The sequence below is a fragment of the Vigna radiata genome, chromosome 7 (assembly GCF_000741045.1).
Source record: "Vigna radiata var. radiata cultivar VC1973A chromosome 7, Vradiata_ver6, whole genome shotgun sequence".
In the NCBI taxonomy this organism is placed as follows: Eukaryota; Viridiplantae; Streptophyta; class Magnoliopsida; order Fabales; family Fabaceae; genus Vigna; species Vigna radiata.
This window is the reverse complement of record NC_028357.1, coordinates 53,936,442-53,959,299: the sequence shown is the minus strand read 5'-3', so window position 1 is coordinate 53,959,299 and position 22,858 is coordinate 53,936,442. Positions and strand designations below refer to the sequence as shown.

The following is a 22,858-nucleotide window of genomic DNA, read 5'->3' as shown; positions in this document are numbered from 1 at the left end:
AGATAAAATTGAATTGAATGAAACTGTTACTAATTGTGATGGTTTGAATGGTAACTGCAGGCGAGCAAAGCAGCGATAACAAACTTCTTTGAGACAATGAGAATGGAATCTGGCACTGCTATCGGCATAACAATTGCCACGCCCGGTTTTATCAGGACAGACCTTACATTAAAGGCCAAATTTGAATTGAAGGTTTACATTTATTTCCTATATTTTTTTTTCAATGAATTCAGTTCTAAAATTTTTTAAAAAGATTAAATTTAGTTATAACCAGAATTTATATTCGAAAATACACATTGTCTACTGAGGTGCAGTTATGGCTGTTGAAAGATTTGAACAAGTTTTTTGCAATTCAGGATGTTATGAGAATAGTTCCAATGGGGTCAGCTAGTGAATGTGCTAAAGCCATAGTTGAAAGTGCATGCAGGGGAGATATGTATGTTACATATCCTTCTTGGTACAGAGTGTTGTTTCCTTGGAAGGTGCTTCATCCTCAATTCGTAGATTGGGCCTTCAACTTGATCTTTCCAAACAAGTCTGCCATGAAAGGCAATCTCATGATGCCAGAGCATAAGGCAGAATAAACTCTTACCTCTCTACCAATGAAGGTAACTTGGAAGTGTTTGTGACCAAGATACTTCATAATAATTATAAGACTTTACTTTTTTGTCTTTTTCTTTTTTGTTGTTGTGGAATTATGTTAATTAATAATAATAGAAAATTTGGGAGTGTTCTTTGTTCTTTTTTTTTTTTTCCTGAAATGATATTTGAGAAGGATTTTCATAGTGACAATATTAGAGTAAGGGTGTGTAGAATAGCTAGCTTTGTCATGAAAATTTTTATGATAAAAAATAAAGGAAAATAATTTATGTATGAGTTAAGAAATCATCTTTTAATAAACTAAACTGAATCCGTTTATTGTCAAACAATAATGTCTTATAAACAAAGTATTATACGACGATAATATAATTAATAGTAAAATCTAATTGACCTTAAATTTTTAAAAATTTAAAATACAAAAGTTTAATAAAAATTTAATTGGAAGTTTTAAAATTTATCTGAAAATTAGAACATAATTAAGTCTAAATATTATTAAATAATGTGTCGTGTTTCTTTTAAAAGTGTAGTTTAAGGCTTTTTTTTTAAAACCATTAAATACAATCATTTTTTAATTTCAATAAACATTAAAACAAAATGTATGTTAAGTGAAAGATAACGATATAAACACATATCTTTAACTTAAATGTGATTTTGATAATAAATTTGTATAATTATAAAAAAATTAAGTTAATAGATAACAAGTTAAAATTTTAAAGAATAATAAATTATAAGAGATCATTTAAGATGATATCAATTCACTTTTTCACAAACTTAATATTATATATATAAAATCTGAGATAATCACTGCAACAAATATGAAATGCCTTTAGAAAGACTTTTATTCTTGTTGAACGTTAATTAGTTTAAATTTAAGTTTATGTTTTGATAGTTTAAGTTTTGGATTTTTTTTTTATGTTTACTACCTTGTTTACTTGAAACAAATACAATATATAATATTTTAATGTATTGAAATAATTTTCTGTTTTTTCAAAGGATAATAATATTTTAATAATATTTTTTGACAATGGGACACGTGTTATCATTTTATTGGTCTATTTGAATTTATGTTTAAAAAATATTTAAAACAGACTAATCACATAGTTGTCAAAAAGTTGTTAAAAAAGTGTTGTTAAAAGAAATTTTTTCTTTTTTAAATGTGATTTTATCATAAAAATAAATTTATTTTTTTTTTAAAAAAAAACATAACTTGGATCTCGATTAATGCACATTACATCTAAATGACGTATGTAAGTGCTCATTCAGTGCCTAAATGACGCATGTCAGTGTTCATCCGCCGTCTATTTTGTTCTAAGATAATTCTCTGGATTTTCTCGTTAAACTAGGCAAAAATGCGCTTAACACAATAAACGTCGAATACACTAATAGGCGACGTCTACTGCAACGTCTGGCCATGTGTAATCCAATACCTATTTGCGTTTAATGTGTCCTTCATGTCAAAATAAGGTATCTCAATATGATGTCGAAATGGTACAGGACGTTAAAAGTGCAAAATAGTATAATTAAAAACTTTTTTTTGTTTGAAACTATAAAAAACAAAATAACGTTATGTTTCTTTGCTTTAATGACAAATTAGTCCACTGCAAAAATTACTACGATCTTATATTAGAAAAATGATATTTTCACACCAATTTTTGATACTATTTTGACACTGCACACGTGTCAAAACGTGGTTGGACAATTTCAAATTAGAAAATGCTGAGACAAGGATATATTTGGAAGAAAAAAATCAAAGTTTTTTTTAAAATTTGAAATCGTCCAATCACATTTTGACATGTGTGCAGTGTCAAAATAGTATCAAAAAATTAGTGTCAAAATTTCATTTTCCCTTGTATTAATAAGTGACTAGCAAACTCTCCTATAAGCCTTATTGTGTGACCCTTAAAATAACATATTTTTTTACCAAAGGAAAAAAGAGATATTAATAATGACAACTAAAAATCTCTTTGCCTTGTGTACCTATTTAATTTTTAATTTTATTCTTTAAATAAAATTTATTTTAAATTAAAATAATTATTTTATAAATTTTATTTTTTAAATGATTTTTAAATTTAATCATTTTTTAACTTCATATTTTTAAACTTAACCATTTTTTAGTTTAAAAATTATGTACAAAATAAATAAAGTTATTTATAACAAAAATGAATTATACTTAAATATATATTTATAATAATAACAATATAATAATTTTATTATTTTTTATTATTATAAAGAAAAGTAAACACTTATATGTTTTCATTGGTTATTATTATTTAAATAGTAAACTTAAGATTTTTAACCATGATTTATGTTGATATACATTTGCATGTGACCACAATAACAAATTAACAATTATTATATATTTAGATCTTATTTGAATTAAATTTAGAAGCTAGATACATAACACACATAAAAGACATATTCATCAAAACATAATATAAACTGTACCAGTAAATCTTAAAAATAAATTCAAATATACAACTTTTTTTTAGTTTAAAAGTTTTTGAGCATTTTCTGAGGTGATTATAAATTTTTATATTCAATAAAATGAGTAAAATAAACAATATGGAAATAAAAGAACTTATAAACTTATTACAGGTTAAAGTAATGCCTAATATTTTACATATATCTTCTATCAAAAATACTTAATAATTAATAAATTTCAAAGAAAAATTCATTATTTTTTAAACAAATTGCAACGAAAAAAAAAACAGTTGACAAAAATCAAACCATCTGTGTGGTTGGATCATAAAAGGTTTCTCAATAAATACCAACTACCCATCTATAAATGTTTTTTGGCTGTTATCAAAATATATAATATGAGATATTTCTTGCTGGAAAGTTCTGATTCGATTTCGATCTCGTCCAAACTTCAATTTCACAGAAGCCATGGATGCAATTAGCAAGCTTCTCAACTTTGCATTGCCTCCTTTTTCACTACTTCTCCTCCCCATTTTAATGCTACCTTCGCTCATCTTCAAGCTGCTTATGCATGTAAGAAAATCGCTGCGCAAAGAAAACGTAGCAAACAAAGTTGTATTAATCACCGGAGCAGCCTCAGGAATTGGCGAGGTCTGTTTTTTTTTTTTTCTATCCTTGTTAGAGGATCTTGTACCTGGAGATGTTTTTTGATGCAGTATTTTTCCTCTAGTAAATCTGAGTTTTACTTTTGGTGATTTTCCAAAGCAAATAGCTTATGAATACGCAAGGCGAGGAGCAAAGCTTTCCCTGGTTGACATAAGAAAGGAGAAACTCGTGGCAGTGAGTGATAAAGCAAGATCTCTTGGTTCTCCTGATGTTACCACCATTGCTGCTGATGTATCCAAGGTCCAAGACTGCAAACGCTTTGTTGACGAAACATTCAACTACTTCGGAAGACGTATGTCAGTAGAAGAAGCCACTCACATTATAGTGTAATTTTTTGTTTGATCTTTCATTTCTATTCTTTTGTTTATAGCTAAGATCCGTAGATTTGGTGTTTTTTTGCAGTGGATCATCTGGTAAATAATGCAGGAATCAGTGGTAAGCCTGTAACTGTGGAGAATATGCGTGATGTTTCTGAATACACTGCAGTTATGGTAAGATTATTTGTTAGGATGATTCATTGAATAAGCTNAACTGTAATAGAATCTGTAAAACAAAAAGTAGTTTTAAAAGTTTGTTATAATTGGCAGGATGTGAATTTTTGGGGAGCAGTTAATGCGACATTATTTGCAATCCCACATCTGAAAAATAGCAAAGGGAGGATCATAGTGACCTCTTCAGTTTGCGGATGGTTCCCACTGCCACTGATAAGCATCTATAATGTATAAACTCTGGATATTCAATTNAGAATTGTGGAAACATCTTTTTGAAATAGTTTGAAANTATGGAAAATCTATTTTTGGAAGTTATGNTGTTGAAGATAAAATTGAATTGAATGAAACTGTTACTAATTGTGATGGTTTGAATGGTAACTGCAGGCGAGCAAAGCAGCGATAACAAACTTCTTTGAGACTCTGAGAATGGAATCTGGAACTGCTATCGGCATAACAATTGCCACGCCCGGTTTTATCAAGACAGACATTACATTAAAGGCCAAATTTGAATTGAAGGTTTACATTTATTTTCTGTATATTTTTTCAATGAATTCAGTTCTAAAATTTTTAAAAAGATTAAATTTAGTTATAACAAGAATTTATATTCGAAAATGCACATTGTCTACTGAGTTCCAGTAATGGCGGTTGAAAGATTTGAAGATTTTTTTTGCAATTCAGGATGTTATGAGAATAGTTCCACTGGAGTCAGCTAGTGAATGTGCTAAAGCCATAGTTGAAAGTGCATGCAGGGGAGATATGTATGTTACATATCCTTCTTGGTACAAAATGTTGTTTCCTTGGAAGGTGCTTCATCCTCAATTCGTAGATTGGGCCGTCAAGTTGCTCTGTGTACCTTATCTAAACAAGTCTGCCATTAAAGACAATCTAATGATGCCAGAGTATAAGGTAGAATAAACTCTTACCCTCCACCAATGAATGTAACTTGGAAGTGTTTGTCACGAATTCTGTCTTTTTCTTTCTTTGCTGTAGAATTATGTTAATTAATAATGGGTGAAAACTTGTGAGTGTTCTTTGTCATGGAAATTTTTATGATAAAAAAATATAAAATAAAGGAAAAATTTATGTTTTAATTTATAGAAGAATTTATGGTTTCATTTTTCTCTTGTTGCTTTTACCTGAACATATATAAAGGAAATAATTATTAAATGTAACCAAGCAAATAACAAAACAATATTCAATTAACTTTTAAGAGTTTACTTATTGTTTTATTCCATAATGAAAAGTCATAGTTTTTTTAAAATATAAAAAATACATATAGAGCCATTGTGATTTATAAAATAAAGGAAAATAATTTTATGTGTGAGTTAAGAAATCATCTTTTAAAACTAATTGGAAGTAGCTTCACTGAATCCGTTTATAGTTAAACTATAATCTCTTATAACATAGTATTATATGACGATAATATAATTAATAGTAAAATCTAATTGACTTAAAGTTTTAAAATTTTATAATACAAAAGTTTAATAAAAATTTAATTGGAAGTTTTAAAATTTATCTGAAACTAAAAACATAATTAAGTCTAAATGATAGTAATAAATAATGTGTCGTATTTCTTTTAAAAGTGTTGTTTAAGGCTTTTTTTAAAACCACTAAATACAATTATTTTTTAATTTCAATAAACAAAAAAAAATATTAAGTGAAAGATAAGGATATAAACACATATTCTCTTTAACTTTAAAAGTATTATTTAAATCAAACAGAATTTAAAAAACAAAAAAAAAAAAAAACGTGAAGTTAGAGAACAAAATTATCTAAAATGAATATAAAGTTTCTGAGTTGGCCAATTTGAGTATATAAGCACTTAAATATACTCATATATCATTATCTAATTTAATTCGAAACATAATAAAAATAATTAATTTATTTACTCAAAGGGTCTTATTAAAGAAATACGAGATTAAGCAATTTTCTTAAAAGATTTTAATATGTTTAAAAGATCACATAAATATTGACTGAGTAATTTTTTTTTTACTAAAAGAAATATTTATCCCCTGCCAAGCCTATGTGTTCTTTTTTTTTTTTTTGGTTTTTAATTAGGTCAGAAATGTTCAAAATTATATATGGACTATACAACCTAATCCAGTTTACGTAATCTGACAATAAATACAAATATACATGATAAGTATAAATTAAATGTGATTTTAATAATAAATTTGTATAATTATAAAACTTTTAAGTTAAAAGAAAACAAATTAAAATTTTAAAGAATAATGAATTTAAGAGATTATTTAAGATGCTATAGAATATTCTATTATCAGATAATATATATATATATTTGAATGTTTTTTATATTTTTAATACTGTCTTTCAAGATGAAACTTACTAATTTCATTTTGTTATAAGAAAATAATTCACCTTTGCATAAACTAAATATTATATATACAGAGAGATAATTTGAGATAGGAATTGGTCCGTTTCAAATACTTTTTTTAGAATAAACTCAAACAGACCAATAAAATGGTGACACGTGTCAAAATTGTTAAAAAAGAATTATTAAAATATCATTCTCCTTTGAGATAATCACACATGTTCGATAAACAAGGAGCATTGCATCTAAGTACAAGTCCAGATCAGGTTTTTCTCTCCAAAATTAAGAAAAAATATATTTTTTATTTTTAATATATTTTTAATTTTTTTCAGTTTTTCCTCATTATTTAATGTTTAAGTAATTTTCAACGTATAATAAAAATAAAAGATATAATAGGCAAGAAAAATTATAAGATCTTGAAATTAACAATTAACAACAAGTTAATTTTTATTGAAAAAACAACAAATTATAAAAAAAAAAATAGAGAAAAAATAGCACTTACTTATACCATGTGGAAAAAAAAATACATCAATATATGTTTTGATTTTTCGTGAAGTGTTAGATTTATAGCCAAAGAATTGACATATTTGTATTCAAACATGTGATTATGGTCATTTTTTAATTTTTAGGTAACACTTATTCAATATCTTGAAATTGTATTATTTTGCTAGATTTAATTAGCACATATTTAGTATTCTAATTAAGGTTGGATATTGTTTTGTCATATCTCTAACTAACATATATACAACATAGTGAGATTAGAGATACTTTGTTAGCAATATTATCATATTTATTTTGACTCATTTAAGTAATATTTATACAATGTCGTGAGGCATTTTTAATTTTATGTCCAACTAATAATATTCAACACTATGAGACAAATTTTGACACATTTAATTAACATATATGTTTTATTAAATTTAATTAACACACATTCATTAAACCACCTATTTTACCATGCTTAATTACCATGTGTACATTTAGATAATTATGGTACATAATTGATATGTGTTGAGCATATTGTGATGATACTTATTTGTTATATCTAACGAACTCATATGCATTGTTATAAAACTATATCAATTTTAACGCATCTAACAAATATGTATCTAATGTCTTGAACATATTTATTTTTAACATCTTTTTAGCATTTATTCAATGTTTTGAGACTATGCAAATTTTTACATATATAATTAATTAATGTGTATCTAATATCGCGAGTTCATCCTTATAAAGATAATATTGACTAAATGAGATTAAACTTATTTTGTCACCTTTAACTATTGGATGTTAATAAGTTCATACTTATTTTGACGCGTTTTCACGTATTTAGTATCTTAAGACCATATTTACTTGACATGTCTAAAAAACACATTTAACATTCTAAGATCATGCCAATTTTGACACATTTGTGAATCAGACTAACATGTGTTCATGAAACCATGTCTATTTTACCATGTCAAACTATCACATATTAATAATATTATAGTTATTTATCATATACATAAATAACACATGTAAATGAGATGTCATACATAGATGAATCTATACTTATTTTAACATGTTTAACTATCACCTATTGATAAGACGTTACGTTTTTTGAAACCAAACCTATTTGGACACATTCAATTAATATTTATTTAAAGACCATAATTATATACTTGTTATTTGTCTTATCTAAATAAATGTAAATGTGTAATCGTTATAACAGGACAAAAATATTTAAAATGAATAGTTGTCTTATTTGTGAATATAAATACTTTAATTATACTCAAGTATCATTTAATTATAAATATAATAAAAATAATTTTGGAATAATAATAAAAATTATTGTCAATTTTGTTAATTATTTTTTTAAAGAACTTGATTTATTCACCCAAAGGGTCTTATAAAATAAATTCAAATTTACCTAATTTTCTTAAAAGGTTTTAAAATATTTAAAAGAACACAGAAATATTGACGGAGTATATTTGTTTTTTCTCTAAAAGAAAATTATGTATCCACCACTGACCGAAAGCCAATGATGCGCTGTATCCTTTTGGTTCTTAATAAGGTAAAAAATTCTCAAAATTATAAAAAGGTAATGCCTTTTATTTTACAATAAATACAATACATAAGTACAACTTAAATGTGATTTTAATAATAATTTGTATAATTATATAAAATTAAAGTTAAAAGAAAACAAGTTAAAATTTTAAAGAATAATAAATTATAAGAGATCATTTAAGATATAATGTAATTGAATGCTTTTTATACAGTTAATACTGTCTTTCAAGATGAAGCTTACTGATTTTATTTTGTTATAAGAAAATAATTCACTTTTTCACAAACTAAATATTATATATATATATATATATATATATATATATGAGTTTGTTAATTTATATTTTTTATTTTTTATTTTATTTTTCTTTTAAAAAATAATTATCTTTTAAAAAATATATTATAAAAGATAATAATTATTTATTTACACGTGATCAATCATAAAATAAATAAATATTTTTTATTCTTTTATTTTAAATTAAATTTTAAAATCATTAAAATATCTTTAAATTTATCTTTAGTTTTCTTTTAACAGGAATTTTTTAATGTACCAAGTAAAAAATGTTCTTATAATATGAGATATGTGCGACAAAGCCAAGAACATTGCATCAAAGTAAGAGTCCGGATTAGGTTTCCTTCTCTAAAAGTAAGAAACATGATTTTTTATTTATTTATTTTTACTATAATTTTAAATAAGATATTTATTTTCAGTTTTTTCCTCATTATTTAATATTTAAGTAATTTTCAAAGTATGATAAAAATAAAAGCAAAGATATAATAAACAAGAAAAATTATAACTTCTTGAAATTAAAAACTAACTTCGAAAAAGCATCAAATTATAAAAATAAAAAATAAAGAGAGTGGTAGAAAATAGTAACTACCATGTGAAAAAAAAAAAGAGAGAGAGGAAGAAAGAAGAAAAGTTCTTCCATCAATATGTTTTTATTATTCTTAAATTTTTGGATTTATATTTTAAGAAATGACATATTTATATTCAATATAATGTTATTATAGTCATTTTATAATTTTTAGGAGCCACAAATGTCTTCAAATTGTATTTATTTTGCTAAACTTAACTAATTTATTTATTATTACATACGTTTTGTCATGTTTAATTAATATGTACATAATGTTGAGGTTAGAGATATTTTATTAATATTATTGGATGTTTTGAAATCAGGTATATTTTGATACATTTAAGTAATATAACAACCTATTTTAGGATACTATACCTATTTTACCATGCTTAATTATTATTATTATTATTATTATTATTATTATTATTATTATATATATATATATATATATATATATATATATATATATCTTTACGTGTCTAACTTATTAGTATAATATCACAATACTTATTTATCATATCTAACAAACACATGTACATCATTATAAGATTATATCAATTTTAATATCTCTAACTAATATATATATATATATATATATATATCATGTCTTAAAAAATTATTTTTATTTGTCATGTCTTACTAAAATGTAACATTTTGAAACCATATCAACTTTGATATATCTAACAACATGTATTTAGCATTTAGAGATCATACCTATGTAGATAACTCTAATTACACGAGACCAAACCTATTTTGTCACTTATAACTATTACACGTTAATGAGGTCATACCTCTTTTGATACATTTACATATATTTAGTATCTAAAAGCCATACTTATTTGACACATCTAATAACATTCAAGATCACACCATTTATAACACATCTAAATAACACGTTTGTGTGGTCTGGCTAATACGCGTTCGCGTTCATGAGATCATATCCATTTTACCACGTCTAACTATCATATATTAATGAGATTATGCCTATTCTGACACACACATAAATAACACACGTAAATGAAATGTCACACATAAATAACGCATGTAGACAAGACCATGCCTATTTTGTCACATATTCATGAAATCATATTTATTTGATCACATTCAATTAATATTTATTTAACGTCCTATAAGACCATACTTATTTGTCACATCTAAATAATAAAGTACAAATCAACTCTGACACATCTAACTAACAAACATCTTAAGCAATTTTTGACACATCTTATTAACATAAGACTATATTTATTAACACATATTAATAACACGCATTTTAAGACTATAATGATAAACCACATGTTCATGAGACTATACGAGACTATACTTATTGAGTCACGTAAATACCATGTGCTAATGAAATCATACCTATTTTACCACGTCTAACTATCCGTATTAGAAGGGGGAAAAGCTCCACGTGTTGCTTAGCTCCATGCAAAATTAAATGCCAACATTAAAGAGCTCAAAATAAAGACCGAGCTTGAGTGACTCTTTCATGTGTCTTGTTTGGTCTCTTCTTTTTCTTCCATCAAAACAATGGTTTTCATTCATGCAATGTTGAATGTTCTCGTTCCCCCTCTAAGCTTGGCTATTCTGGTGCTAATTTTACCACCATTTTTGTTATTCAAGATTCTCCGTTTCATCGTAAGATCAATTTTTAGAGAGAATGTAGCAGGAAAAGTGGTACTTATCACTGGAGCTTCCTCGGGCATAGGAGAGGTACGTTCTTGCATGTTTTGAACCATTTTTACCTTTCAACTACCAATTAGTTTTTGTAATTCACTGAGTGGAATTGGTTTTGTTTGTGGGTTTTTCTGATTTGTTTCACAAAGTACCTAGCATATGAGTATGCTAAAAGAGGGGCGCATCTAGCACTTGTTGCTAGAAGAGAAAATCTAATAAAAGAGGTTGCCAACAATGCCAAATTACTTGGATCCCCTGATGTGATCACTATTCCTGCTGATGTTTCAAGACCTCAAGATTGTCGACGATTTGTTGAGTCAACAATCAACCACTTTGGACGATGTAACTTTTTCTTAATCTTACATTTCATGATTATAGAGTTATTTAACAAGTCTATTTTAATAATATATATATATATATATATATATATATATATATATATATATTGATCTTATGATGCATCTCGAGTAGGGATGATAAAATAGATTCATGTTTGTGGGTATTCTTAGATAAAATCCGCGAAGGTATTCTCAAATATTTATTACTCATAGATAAAAAATAACAGATATTTTAATATCCTCTTATAATCTAGTTAGGTATGTTATCATGCTATTTATACCCTTATGTATCCATTATTTGCAAAAAAAAAATATTAAATTTAATTTAATTTAAATTAAAATTAATTTATATTTTAATTTATTTAAATTTAATTAAAAATAAAATTTATATTTATATTTAATTTAAATATTATTTTATTTAATTATTTTGTGATTTTATTTTAAAAATTTATAAAATCTTCTTTTAAATATCCACGTATACTTATATATTTTAAAATACCCACATATATCTTTTAAACAAGTATCTAAAGATGAGTAGTGGATGAATTTTTTCTGTTGTTTGTTGAATAACAGATAAATACTATTCGTATCCGACTCGATTTGTCGTCCACTCTAACTTTAAGAGGATAAATTTGTGTGTTTAGACATCTTGAATTTCCTTATGTCCAAACCACCCACACATACATATGAGTGTATGTCTCCCAAAGGCTAAAAAATTTTGAGTGCATGATGTTTAATCCTAGCACCATGTCTTTATTTTCGTATTCGACTTTGGAAGTTCAGTTGGTCAAATTTCCTTCAATTAGATTAGTTGAAAGGCATTTATGATAATTAATTATTCACTTAATGATAATTAGCTACAGACAAACATTCTAAGAAATTCAAAAATGATATCACCTAATGAATACAAACTTAAATTGTTCGTTTTCTTCTAACAGCACAATGAAACATCAAGAAGTGCTTATATAGGTCTCTCATTTTCTTGCACTAGTTCCTAACATTGATAACAACCCACAACAGAATTAACCAGAGTGATGAGAAGAGTTAGTATTTTTGCATATAAATGTCTCATGTTTATGGCTAATCAGTCGTTGAATATTACCCTTTTTTGCAGTGGATCATTTGGTGAACAATGCCGGAATAAATGCTGTCAGCATGTTTGAGGACACCACTGATATCACAAACTTTGCACCAGTAATGGTAAAGAATTTATCTATATTAACTCTTCTCTGCAGCTGATTAAGAGGAATAGATTGTGAACATTTCCAATTGATCACTTTCAGATGATAAATCTTTTATTTAACAGGACATTAACTTCTGGGGTTCTGCATATAGCACTTACTTTTCAATCCCCCACCTCAGACAAAGCAAAGGAAAGATCGTAGCAGTAGCTTCTTATACTGGATGGATGCCTGTTCCGAGGATGAGTATCTACAATGTAACAGACGAGACCCTATCAACAACCCAATTAATTAAGCTTCTGTTATGATATATTTCTAGTGTCAATCTGTAGCGGATAATGACAATTTGTAGCTTTCTGAATTCTTCAGGCCAGCAAAGCAGCAGTGATCAGCCTATATGAGACTCTGAGAACTGAATTCGGAAGAGACGTAGGAATAACTATAGTCACTCCAGTGCTGATAGAGTCAGAAATGTCTCAAGGGAAGATCCTATCCAAGGATGGCAAGATGGTTTTTGATCAACAAATAAGAGATGTGAGCTATATTTACTTTTAAGACAAAAAGATCCAATTTTTAAAATGTTTTTCGTTTTATTTCCTAATGTTCTAATCAGAATTTCATCTTCGCTTCTGTAACTCGTATAGTTGAAAATGGCTCAAGTTTTGTGCTTGCTTTTCATTGTAAAGATTTGGTTCTCTTAACGCATTCCTTTTATTAATTTATTCATTTGGTTTATTGGCAACAGATGGAAGTTGGTGTGGTGCCCATAAAATCAGTGACAGAAGCTGCCAAAGCAATTGTGAATAGCGTTTGCCGTGGGGACTCGTACTTGACAGAACCAGCTTGGTTTACGACAATGTTCTATTGGCAGATGTTTTTCCCTCAAGTGTTAGGGTTTCTTAACCGCCGGTCACTGACTTCGGAGTCTGCGGAGGAGGATCCAGCTAGCAGCAAGAAGGTCATTGATATTAAACTCTTGAAGAAATATATAAATCCCAAGTCAGTGAGAAGTCCCAATATCAAACCCAACTAAACATCAATTTTATATTACAATCTGGCCATGCCATGTTAATGTGGAAATAATATATATTGTTGTAAGCTATTTCACCTTTTCAAAAAATAAAAATCATTTGTGGCGTGGCATTAAGTCTTTCTGGTTAGTCATATGCGTAGATTGGTAAGAAAATAGTTTAACTGTTTTTTAAGGAAATCAACTGTCACTCTTATCGCTCAGCCAATTGTTAAGATCACGAAAATCTTTTATGTTTTTATTTTGATTATAAAAAACTTATTTCCAAATTGAATGGGTATTTCATACAATACGGGAGAGGTGAAACAGTTTTCATTAATCTTCAGAGCTACTCACCAGAAAAATACTTCAGAGTTGTTCCCAAACATGTACATTTGTGACTGTTTTAATCATTATAATGTCGGAGGTACATTGATGATGAAAATGCCAGAGCAAACTTTACAAAAACTACTTAAGATTACGTGTAGCAAAGCTAAAATCCACTACAGAAGTTACATTTCAAATTACAAGAACAAATCACATGGCCATTCATGAATTGCAATACATCCTTAGGTTGTAGATATAGACAATATCATCCAACAAATAAACCTCCAATGGGAACACCTTTACACCAAGAACAATGAAAATATATAAAGCCAATCCGTGCTTCACCAGTGGTTTAAATACCAGGCAACCTTTAATAACATTATAATCTTGATTCTTTCCTCTTTCCCCCAAAGCCATGTTAGATCCACCTGCCCCGATTTGACGAAAATGAACACCGACTTTTCCCCTGGCTAATATTACCTGCATTTCTTACATCTAAAATTCATGGATAAAAATTCAACCTTCCAGTCACAATACCAGAATACAGGTTGGTTCAGCAACAAATGCTCTCTCACATCGTCATTCTTCTATGTCCATCTTAGTTATGCAGGGTCTCGGAACTCGAGTATTATGGTGGAGTGTGCTGAATGGTACTACATTCATCATGATATTAAGGTCTGCAATGATTACATTTTATTTGCTTGGTGGTGTAATCATTTTGAGCACAACTTTGTCCAGGCTAAATTATAAAATGCAAGTCATTCACATAATTACGGGGATAATTCAATCGGATCCGTAGGGTTTTGAACTAGTGGAGGTTGAAGAGACTTCAGCCTTCTCAGAAGTAACCATGCATCAGACTGAGGACAACCTTGACTCATCTCTAGAGCAAGTGGAAGGGGGTTTTTTTTATTGAACTCCACAAGAATTATTCCCTAGACAACAAACGTGAAGATGATAATTAACAGAATAAAAAACGATTATTGATTTGTAGTCAATCCATCTAACTACGTAAAACTTGCAAGAATCTGTCAGATTCCCGTGTATCTACAGCTAGAGAACTTTTATTTACCTCAAAGTTTGCTAAAAATGCTTGAAATTTACGCATTGTATCTTTCATTTGGTGGACAATCTTTGTGTCAGGGGAAGAAAGAGCTGCAGTTACCTCCTCAGGAGAATAACCAATTCCTTTCTCTACAACCTAAATTATTTATACCAGTGATCAACTTCTTACAGTTAAAAGATAAAGACCATGGGATAAAAGCTTGAATTCTAGAGCAAACTCACATTATGATCGACAAGGATTTCAGAAATAAGGCTACCATCGTCTACATACGCCTGAAGTTCATATGTTGTCCTTTTCTTAAACTGGAATCCTTTTACACCAGTCAAAAAGCACTACAAAAAATATACACTTACACTTAGAAAGAATCGAGATTGCAAAAACTGAGTTAAGCGTCAGTTGGAAGAATGAAGACATGCTCCGAAGAAAATTCCAGACAAGAGCCTATTTCACCACGGAACAGCAACAAATAGCTCATATTCAAATCTCAAACTCAAACGATATGACACATAATATAAAGAGGATATAATACAAACAAGAGGATTCGGACCACAGAAATTAATATTGTAGTAAAACATGTTGGTAAGTAGTCATTCCAAGTTTCCAGCTACTCATACTCAGAAACCAAATCACCAGACAGTTTAACATCTTACCTTGATTTTCCCCTGAACGGAAGGAGCTTCCTCCTTCATTTTAGCCCACTTGACTGACAAACTAGCTATGTATGTGAAAGGAACCTCTTGGTCTCTAGACAGTATGAGTGGATGGTTAAGGGCATCGACCATCTGGACATCGCTAGTATTTAAAGCAGTGCATGTGGTTCTATGCAGAATAGTATCTGTAGCAACAGGAGTTCCATCTGTATCTGTCTCAACATTGTAAACAACAGGAGAGCACTCAATACCAACAGAATTTTCTGGTGTTATATTAACTGTGTCAATATGTGCAGCTGCAACATTTGAATCCATGTTAGAAGACTGATTGTCAATAGAACATTCCCTTGCATTAGAAGCATCTATGTGCATCTCCTTGGCCTTTGAGATTACAGAAGAGAGCCGGTTAGACATAGGACTAGCATGGGATACAGGATTGGTATCCCTAGGCGTATCCATATTCATGGCGTTGGAACGTGATGACATGCCGTGTATTGAATTAGCAGGAGGACTGTGTGCATCCGTGGATAAAGTATCTTCAGTTGTTAAGCTGTTAACAGTGCTAGGTATGCTTCGGCCAGCACCTGTAGTTAAAGCACTGTGTGCACCCATGGAATGTGATGACATGCGGTGTATTGAATTAGCAGGAGCACTGTGTGCACCCATGGACAAAGTATCTTCAGTTGTTAAGCTGTTAATAGTGCCAGGTATGCTTCGGCCAGCACCTGTAGTTAAAGCATTCGTGAAGAGACAAAGTTGGGAAATCGTCAACATCATTAGATGTGAACTACCACCCACACACATAAACACTTTTATTTGTAACACAAAGTGAACCTTGGTTGTTTTCTTGGAAAGAAACAGTACTGTGCAGTGTGGAGCCATTGCACGCACGATTATCAACCCCACCTGGAGGCCACGCAGCAAGTGTTGCTCTAGTAGCTAAAGGAGGGAGCTCTCCATTTTTGTTTCTGCATGAGGACAATGAAGACCACCAAATCAGGGTTTACCTATATGCAGCAAAATTAGATATGGTAATAGAATAAGGCAGCAAAATTACATATGGTAATAGAATAAGGCAGCAAAAAGTTTGCACCAATGTAGCTTCCACGTTAAGACATCATACAACTTCCAATTGCACAGTTTGGTCCAAATAAACAAATTGAAATAATTGGTACCTTTTCCCCCTAGGTGGCTTGTTTATTTCTTCAACCAGTCGTTTTCGAGCAGCATCCAGCTCCTCAACCAATCCCCCCAAAACTTCAATGGTTTCAGGGACCAACATTAGAAGTCCACGACGCACATGTACATTAGAGATAGCAACCTACAAGTGTCAAATAAACCCCTCTACATCACTCTATCAGTGACAAGTAACTTAACCAAAACACTTAAGCTAGTCAGACATGTGGAAATGATAAACGAAGAGATTGCATATGGAAGTGAAAAACCCAGAGAGAACCAACCACACACAAAAACAAGAAAATTAAGAATAGACCGAATAGGAGTTTCATCCCGATAATACGCTGCATAAAAGCATGCATTAATAGATCACATAGATTACCAAAGTTAAACTCCAATTCTAATCGAAAAATAGCACCACGCAGCCTAAAGAACTATATTTAAGATTTATCCCATCCAAATTAAAGGAAGGTATGCCACAACAGAGAAAGAAACCTTTAAACCAGAAGGGGCACAAACTTCAAGCGCTTTGATAGGTCTATACTCCATTCCAAAGACTCTCTGAACACCGTCAGTCATTGACAACTTGAGGCACCTCTTAGGTCCAGGAGGTGCTTGTTCGTATCTTCCTCGTAGGGGACAAGTGATATTAATTATTTCATCAACCTACAACCATGAACTGAACATTGCGGTGAAAATGCACAGGTCTCCAAATCCCACGAATAAAAATCGACAGCTCTTATGTATCAAATCAGCGGAAAATACATATCAACAAACCATCTAACTCCATTCAACATTATACCAACAAGAAGAAAGTGCCCACCTGCAAAACGTAGGGACCAGGGAGAACGCGAAGGTGCATGGAATCGACGCCAAGAGGGAGAACGCCGGCGCCACATAAATTCATGTCGGCGAAAAGGAACTGCTCCAAACAAAGTTTGGCTTTCGCGGCAACGTCGAGGTGTTCGAAGGACGTAACAGAGACTTGGAGTTGGCGGAGACAGGAAGCGAGCCAGCCTCTCTTGAGAGACAGACCGAGGCGGCGGAGGAAGTCAAAGACTGGACAGGAAGGGGAGGGCGGAGAGAGGCTTTCAGCGACGTCGATGAAGTCGTCGTCGGAGATTTCAACGGGAACCTCCGGAAAATGTGGCTGCGGCTGTGGCTGTGGCCGTGGTAGGGGTTGGGATTGGGGTGGGTGTTGTTCTTCTTCGTCGGTGTCGGAATCGAGTCTGAGACGGCGTACGGGCATTTCTGCAGGAATTTTTGAAAATGTGAAGTGGCTCTCTCAGAATGAGGAGGGAATTGGGTCTCTCTACTCCACTCTTCAGCGCGCCAGGGATTGAAAACTGTGGTTTTTCGTTTTTGCTCCTAAAATTGGGCCTAACTCATTCTTTCTACACCCTCGTAATTTTTCAATCCACCTCCTATTTTTTTCAAAGATACCATTTTGTTTCCTTTTCTTCCTACCCTTCTTTTCCACTCTTAAGTGCCCACCAATGGTTTTCCACTCAGATTATTATAAACACATTTGTTATTTAATTAAAAATTAAAAAAAATATATATTTGTTTAAGCTTTTTTATATAAAAAAATATTAAATATGACATTATCTACATGTGTATGTGAACATCTCACATCATTGTGTTATTTGAAGTACATAACAAAACATGAACATATTGTTATGTTTTATAGGAAGAGTTTTACTTTAACATTTATGATTATCTATAAATTTAATGTCAAATAATGATATTAAAATTAAGTCATTCTTAAACTTTCTAAATAACCCTCACTAACCATGTTTATCATTTACTTGTACCACAAATACATATAAAATAATACCAAATTAATTGAGATTTGTCAAATATCAATTTGAATAAATTTAACATAATACGACATAAAAAAATATGATAAATACAAAAAAAAAAATAAAAAATAAAGGTGAAAAGAGAGATGGACGAAGGATGGTTTTGATATAATTTTTGTTTTATTTTATTGCTATTATTATCATTGTTTAATCTTTATTGTAAGGTGAAATGTTATGTAAGTTTGGATACTTCTTTTGTAAAATTTTGTACATCTTTCATTTCTAAACGTTATATTTTCAACTTCATTGTACTCTTCTTCTTTTTTTTAAGATTTACTTGTTTTTCAATCTTCAAACTTTATTTGGATAAATACACAAGCTTAAGTGTAATTTAAAACTTCATTTTATAGTGTAATTTAACAAAATTTAGAAGATGGTGCTCAAATTCAACAAAATTGTTACATATAATGTAATTATAGTGTAATTTAAAACTTTTTTTTTACTAACACTGAAAATATTTTTAACGTTTGTTATTTTAGATTTTTTTCTTACGTTAAAAAATATTTTTGACGTTTATTATTTTAGATTTATTTTCGTCTATTATAGATTAGATATAATTAGGATAAATATAAATTTATGTATGTTATAATTTTAAACGTGAATTTATGTTTATTGATTGAAAAGCAAACGTAAATAAAAGTTGGGTGTAGTTGTTTCAACATAATAAACTAATCTAAAAATCCAAAAAAAATTAACGTGAAATTTATATATCTAATGAATAAAAAAAAATCAACATATATATATATATATATATATATATATATATATATTTATCTTGTGAAATTTGGTTTAACTTTAGATCAAATAATAAAATGGGATTGCGATTATATTCTCACAGTGGATAAATTACGTAATTTTTTTGTTATTTTTTATTTAAAATATGAAAACGATACATATAGTTATATTATAGTTTATTTGTGTAGACATGCGTGGGATAAATTATTTGATTGGGTTTTGGGCATTGTTCTTTGGCTTGTTGTTATGTTGAATTAGAAAACAAATATAAGACCACAAAAATATAAATGTGAAATCATTGGTGCATTTAACTACACATAACAAAATGGCTTTGGTCAATGTCCACTACCAAATATGCAATTGTTATGTATTCCAACTGACTATATTTAGAATGAAACTCAAGTTTGAAACATTTATGTAAAACGAGGTAATATGTATCTATATAATAAGTTTTTGTTTATATTTGTGAAGAATGTGATTATTAGGTTTGTAAGTGACTCAGAGGTATATGTGTTCGCTTTGTGTGTATGTTATGATATGTAGAAAATTGTGTTGTTGTTTTTTTACATTAGTTTAATTGAAGTTTTATTGTTTTATTGAAAATGAGTATCTCCAAATTGAATATCACATACCACTTAAGTCACGTATGATTAACTTTTAATATTATACTTATTAAGTGAAAACTTGCAAGTAATTGAGGGGTGTGTGATCACTCAAGCAACGAGTTATTGTGTTATGTTGGTGCAAAACAACAAATGCAACAGTCATAGTATAAAAAGTATTCCCTCCTAAATAATTTGTGCAACACATGATGACTATTGTAATCCATAACCCAATTAAACAATAAAATCACAAAAACAATATCAAACTTTCTTTTCGTATTTTTGTCGCATAGTTGGTGATGGTGGACCATCCAAGCTTCGTATTGGATCTCTAACAAGAACCATGTCAAAGAAGATACAAGAAGAAGAGGGAGCACTCACTACTTTACTTCTATGGAGTATTTTTTACTAAACCTTTTCTTCTACAATAACTAAATATGTTTACTTGATTTGTAGATCATCAAAAGGAAGAATAAGGCATCACTCGTGGCTAGGAGTTGCTAAACACATTTTGCACATGGAAAATACCAAGCTAGCCACACTTATGCCATTTTCCATGTGCAACAAAGGAGCTGGACGAAACTCACATGTGGAGCACCATTTCATTGCATTTTTCACGTGTTCAATTCATAGCTTAGTTAGCACACTTCATGTGTAACCTGAGTAGCTTCCCATGCACATTTCAGAACCTTTCTTCATCTATAAAAGAGAGGATTCAATCCTTTGTAAAGGAACTTGAATTGAAGTAAATAAATGCTGCCAAATTTCAGCTTTCACTCTCAAGTTCACCTTTGTGCTTTGTTATCTTGCACTTCCTCTAGCTCCTTTCCCCTTAGAAAAGCTCTCTGAGTTAGAACTCCCCAATACACCATCACCAACCTCTCACGGACCTTCATCAAACACCTTGGATACACTTCATCAATCATCATTGCTTCATTCATCCGCTGCCAATTATGCTTCCGTGAAGCTTCTCCAAGCATGAATTCAATGGAGGCTTCTATCAGTTGGTGTGTAACTGGAATTTAACATAATATTTTCAATTGTCCATACTATATTTTATCCACTCCATTCTTATGCATTCACATATATCACGATTATAATTTTAAGTCAAAATTAACTTACAAATATACTCAAATCATATTCAGAGTGACTTTAAACCTATCATACTTGTCAAGTTCCAATTTTTTAAATTCTCAACAATAAAACCTGCATTAAGATTGATAATATATATAGGATTATTAATGCACTGTGTTTTATCACTGCATAAAAATTTCATTATGTATTTAATTACAATTTTGGATTCAAAAGACATTTTTTAATACATCAAAAACCAACAATCAAATCACAGGTGATGAAACCACGAAAAATATTAAGCATATATATTAATCAAATACTAACATCGAAATGAAAAAACACAAATATAAATATCACAAAAATACACAAAAAATTAATTTATTATATATAATCTCAACAATAAGTTTAGTTTTTCACGACAGAGAACTCATGGTTTACAAATTGAAAAGTTTGGGAAGAAATTAAAATCATAAAGAACTAGCAAGTCATATCCCAATATTCTTAGCAATTGTTAATGCTTGAACTATGTTTCCCTTTCCTATCTCCGTCTCCAATTCTCATCTCGTATCATTTTCAACCCTAAAAGGGAAAACCCAACATAGAAGAAAAATGAGACCATAAACGACAAAAATTAGCTTATTCACACCTTTCTCAACCTCTAAAGGTCTCTTAAACACACTAAAGTTGATTCCTAATAATGAAAACAGAAGAGAATGGAGAGAAGTGACAAAAGGCTCATAAAAAACATTATTAAATACCCATGCTTTGCACGTCAGGCCCGATATTATTGTCCGTCGACTCAATTCTTACCCAAGAAAACTTACAAAATTATGTTATCTAACTTACAACTTGTTGGGTGAGCAATCTGACTGACCAAGAACCTGACCTCTATTGGACTTAACCTAAAAAACCTGATCCTCGACCTCACCAACTTAACCTTAAAAAGTTGGTGCTCAATTGCAACATGCTTAGCCTAAAAAAAATGGTGCTCAATCTTATATCTCTTTATAAAATTTCCAATTTTACCATTTTTTTCATGCTTCCCTAGATTCTATCTTTTATTAAATCAGAATGTTTTCTATTTGTTTATCATACGCACTCAAAATAAATATTAAAGATAAAACAAACATAGAACAATTGAAATACAAAACAATGAAAAAACAAAATAAATGTAAAGATTAATGAAGATAAAATCTATAAATGAATTAATTTAATTTACAAAACTTAACACAAATAAAAAGATGTAGACAATAACATGTCATTATTATTGAATGTATTAAATGTATGTTTATGTACCATACATACCTATGACAATACAAATTTGATGTGACTAAATTGATTTATGCATATAATCTAAGATATTAATAAGTCAATAATTTTAATTTAATATTATGAATGAGGTGGAGGAATAATTATTTGAGTAATGTGAACATTAAATTACCAAATGGTGAAGGAGAAATATACAAAAGAGACATAATTTTTTATAAATAATTTAGGTTGTGTTCATTTTGAAAAATGGATTTGGAAGAAGGGAAGTGAATGAATTTGAAAGGATATGATAGTGAGTTGGTTGTTATTTTTTTTAAGGAATTTTGAGGTGATTGAGAGTAAAATTAGAAATAAAATTTGTGAAAATCAGTATATGATTTAACAGATTAAAAAAATTGTTTAATTAATAGAATTTGAAGATTACGAAAATATTCTTTATAATATTAGTAATGTAAAATAATAATTAAAAAATATTTTTGACATGA

General features: G+C 29.4%; 4 protein-coding genes across 7 annotated transcripts in view; 3 read left to right on the top strand and 1 right to left on the bottom strand.

The window, feature by feature from the left end:
* Positions 1-5,266, top strand: part of LOC106765539 (11-beta-hydroxysteroid dehydrogenase-like 4A) — a 6,230-nt gene extending 964 nt beyond the window's left edge. Inside the window, exons 1-6 of one of the 2 annotated variants that reach the window (XM_014650202.2) lie at positions 3,411-3,669; positions 3,784-3,976; positions 4,087-4,175; positions 4,272-4,403; positions 4,560-4,691; positions 4,854-5,266. In XM_014650202.2, coding sequence (XP_014505688.1) covers positions 3,487-3,669; positions 3,784-3,976; positions 4,087-4,175; positions 4,272-4,403; positions 4,560-4,691; positions 4,854-5,090 — 966 coding nt within the window. In that variant the 5' untranslated portion in view covers positions 3,411-3,486 and the 3' untranslated portion in view covers positions 5,091-5,266. Of the gene's footprint in view, positions 1-3,410; positions 3,670-3,783; positions 3,977-4,086; positions 4,176-4,271; positions 4,404-4,559; positions 4,692-4,853 lie in introns of those variants that run through there. The other variant, XM_022784321.1, reaches the window with a different exon arrangement.
* On the top strand, positions 29-760 carry LOC111242100 (11-beta-hydroxysteroid dehydrogenase 1B-like). Of its 2 annotated transcripts, none has more exons than XM_022784322.1 (2): positions 29-192; positions 315-760. In XM_022784322.1, exons 1-2 carry the CDS (start codon positions 97-99, stop codon positions 582-584), a joined length of 366 nt encoding a protein of 121 aa, XP_022640043.1. In that variant the 5' UTR covers positions 29-96; the 3' UTR covers positions 585-760. The 2 variants fall into 2 exon arrangements, with proteins under 2 accessions (XP_022640043.1, XP_022640044.1); XM_022784323.1 differs by having other exon boundaries at positions 35-192; positions 357-757.
* Positions 5,267-10,820: 5,554 nt separating the features above from the next.
* Positions 10,821-13,829, top strand: LOC106766659 (11-beta-hydroxysteroid dehydrogenase 1B). Its single transcript, XM_014651373.2, has 6 exons — positions 10,821-11,120; positions 11,234-11,426; positions 12,537-12,622; positions 12,729-12,860; positions 12,973-13,137; positions 13,349-13,829. The coding sequence occupies exons 1-6, from the start codon at positions 10,938-10,940 to the stop codon at positions 13,634-13,636; spliced, it is 1,047 nt and encodes a 348-aa protein (XP_014506859.1). The 5' UTR covers positions 10,821-10,937; the 3' UTR covers positions 13,637-13,829.
* A 165-nt stretch (positions 13,830-13,994) lies between these two features.
* On the bottom strand, positions 13,995-18,189 carry LOC106767259 (recQ-mediated genome instability protein 1). Of its 2 annotated transcripts, none has more exons than XM_022784320.1 (8): positions 17,655-18,189; positions 17,327-17,497; positions 16,831-16,976; positions 16,520-16,623; positions 15,656-16,380; positions 15,227-15,337; positions 15,012-15,140; positions 13,995-14,874 (listed from the first exon to the last, which is right to left on the bottom strand). In XM_022784320.1, the coding sequence occupies exons 1-8, from the start codon at positions 18,078-18,080 to the stop codon at positions 14,710-14,712; spliced, it is 1,977 nt and encodes a 658-aa protein (XP_022640041.1). In that variant the 5' UTR covers positions 18,081-18,189; the 3' UTR covers positions 13,995-14,709. The 2 variants fall into 2 exon arrangements, with proteins under 2 accessions (XP_022640041.1, XP_014507595.1); XM_014652109.2 differs by having other exon boundaries at positions 16,490-16,623; positions 17,655-18,186.
* Between the last annotated feature and the right edge of the window lie 4,669 nt (positions 18,190-22,858).

What these genes read in the sequence shown, in the direction of transcription:
- LOC106766659 (XM_014651373.2), top strand. Translation starts at nt 10,938, where the DNA reads ATGGTTTTCATTCATGCAATGTTGAATGTTCTCGTTCCCCCTCTAAGC. An exon ending in CAAACTTTGCACCAGTAATG is followed by an intron (nt 12,623 to 12,728) that starts GTAAAGAATTTA and finishes TTTATTTAACAG; the next exon opens with GACATTAACTTCTGGGGTTC. An exon ending in TTGATCAACAAATAAGAGAT is followed by an intron (nt 13,138 to 13,348) that starts GTGAGCTATATT and finishes TATTGGCAACAG; the next exon opens with ATGGAAGTTGGTGTGGTGCC.
- LOC106767259 (XM_014652109.2), bottom strand. Translation starts at nt 18,080, where the DNA reads ATGCCCGTACGCCGTCTCAGACTCGATTCCGACACCGACGAAGAAGAA. An exon ending in TTTCCAAGAAAACAACCAAG is followed by an intron (nt 16,381 to 16,489) that starts GTTCACTTTGTG and finishes CTTTAACTACAG; the next exon opens with GTGCTGGCCGAAGCATACCT. An exon ending in CCGTTCAGGGGAAAATCAAG is followed by an intron (nt 15,338 to 15,655) that starts GTAAGATGTTAA and finishes TATTTTTTGTAG; the next exon opens with TGCTTTTTGACTGGTGTAAA.
- LOC111242100 (XM_022784322.1), top strand. Translation starts at nt 97, where the DNA reads ATGAGAATGGAATCTGGCACTGCTATCGGCATAACAATTGCCACGCCC. An exon ending in AGGCCAAATTTGAATTGAAG is followed by an intron (nt 193 to 314) that starts GTTTACATTTAT and finishes ACTGAGGTGCAG; the next exon opens with TTATGGCTGTTGAAAGATTT.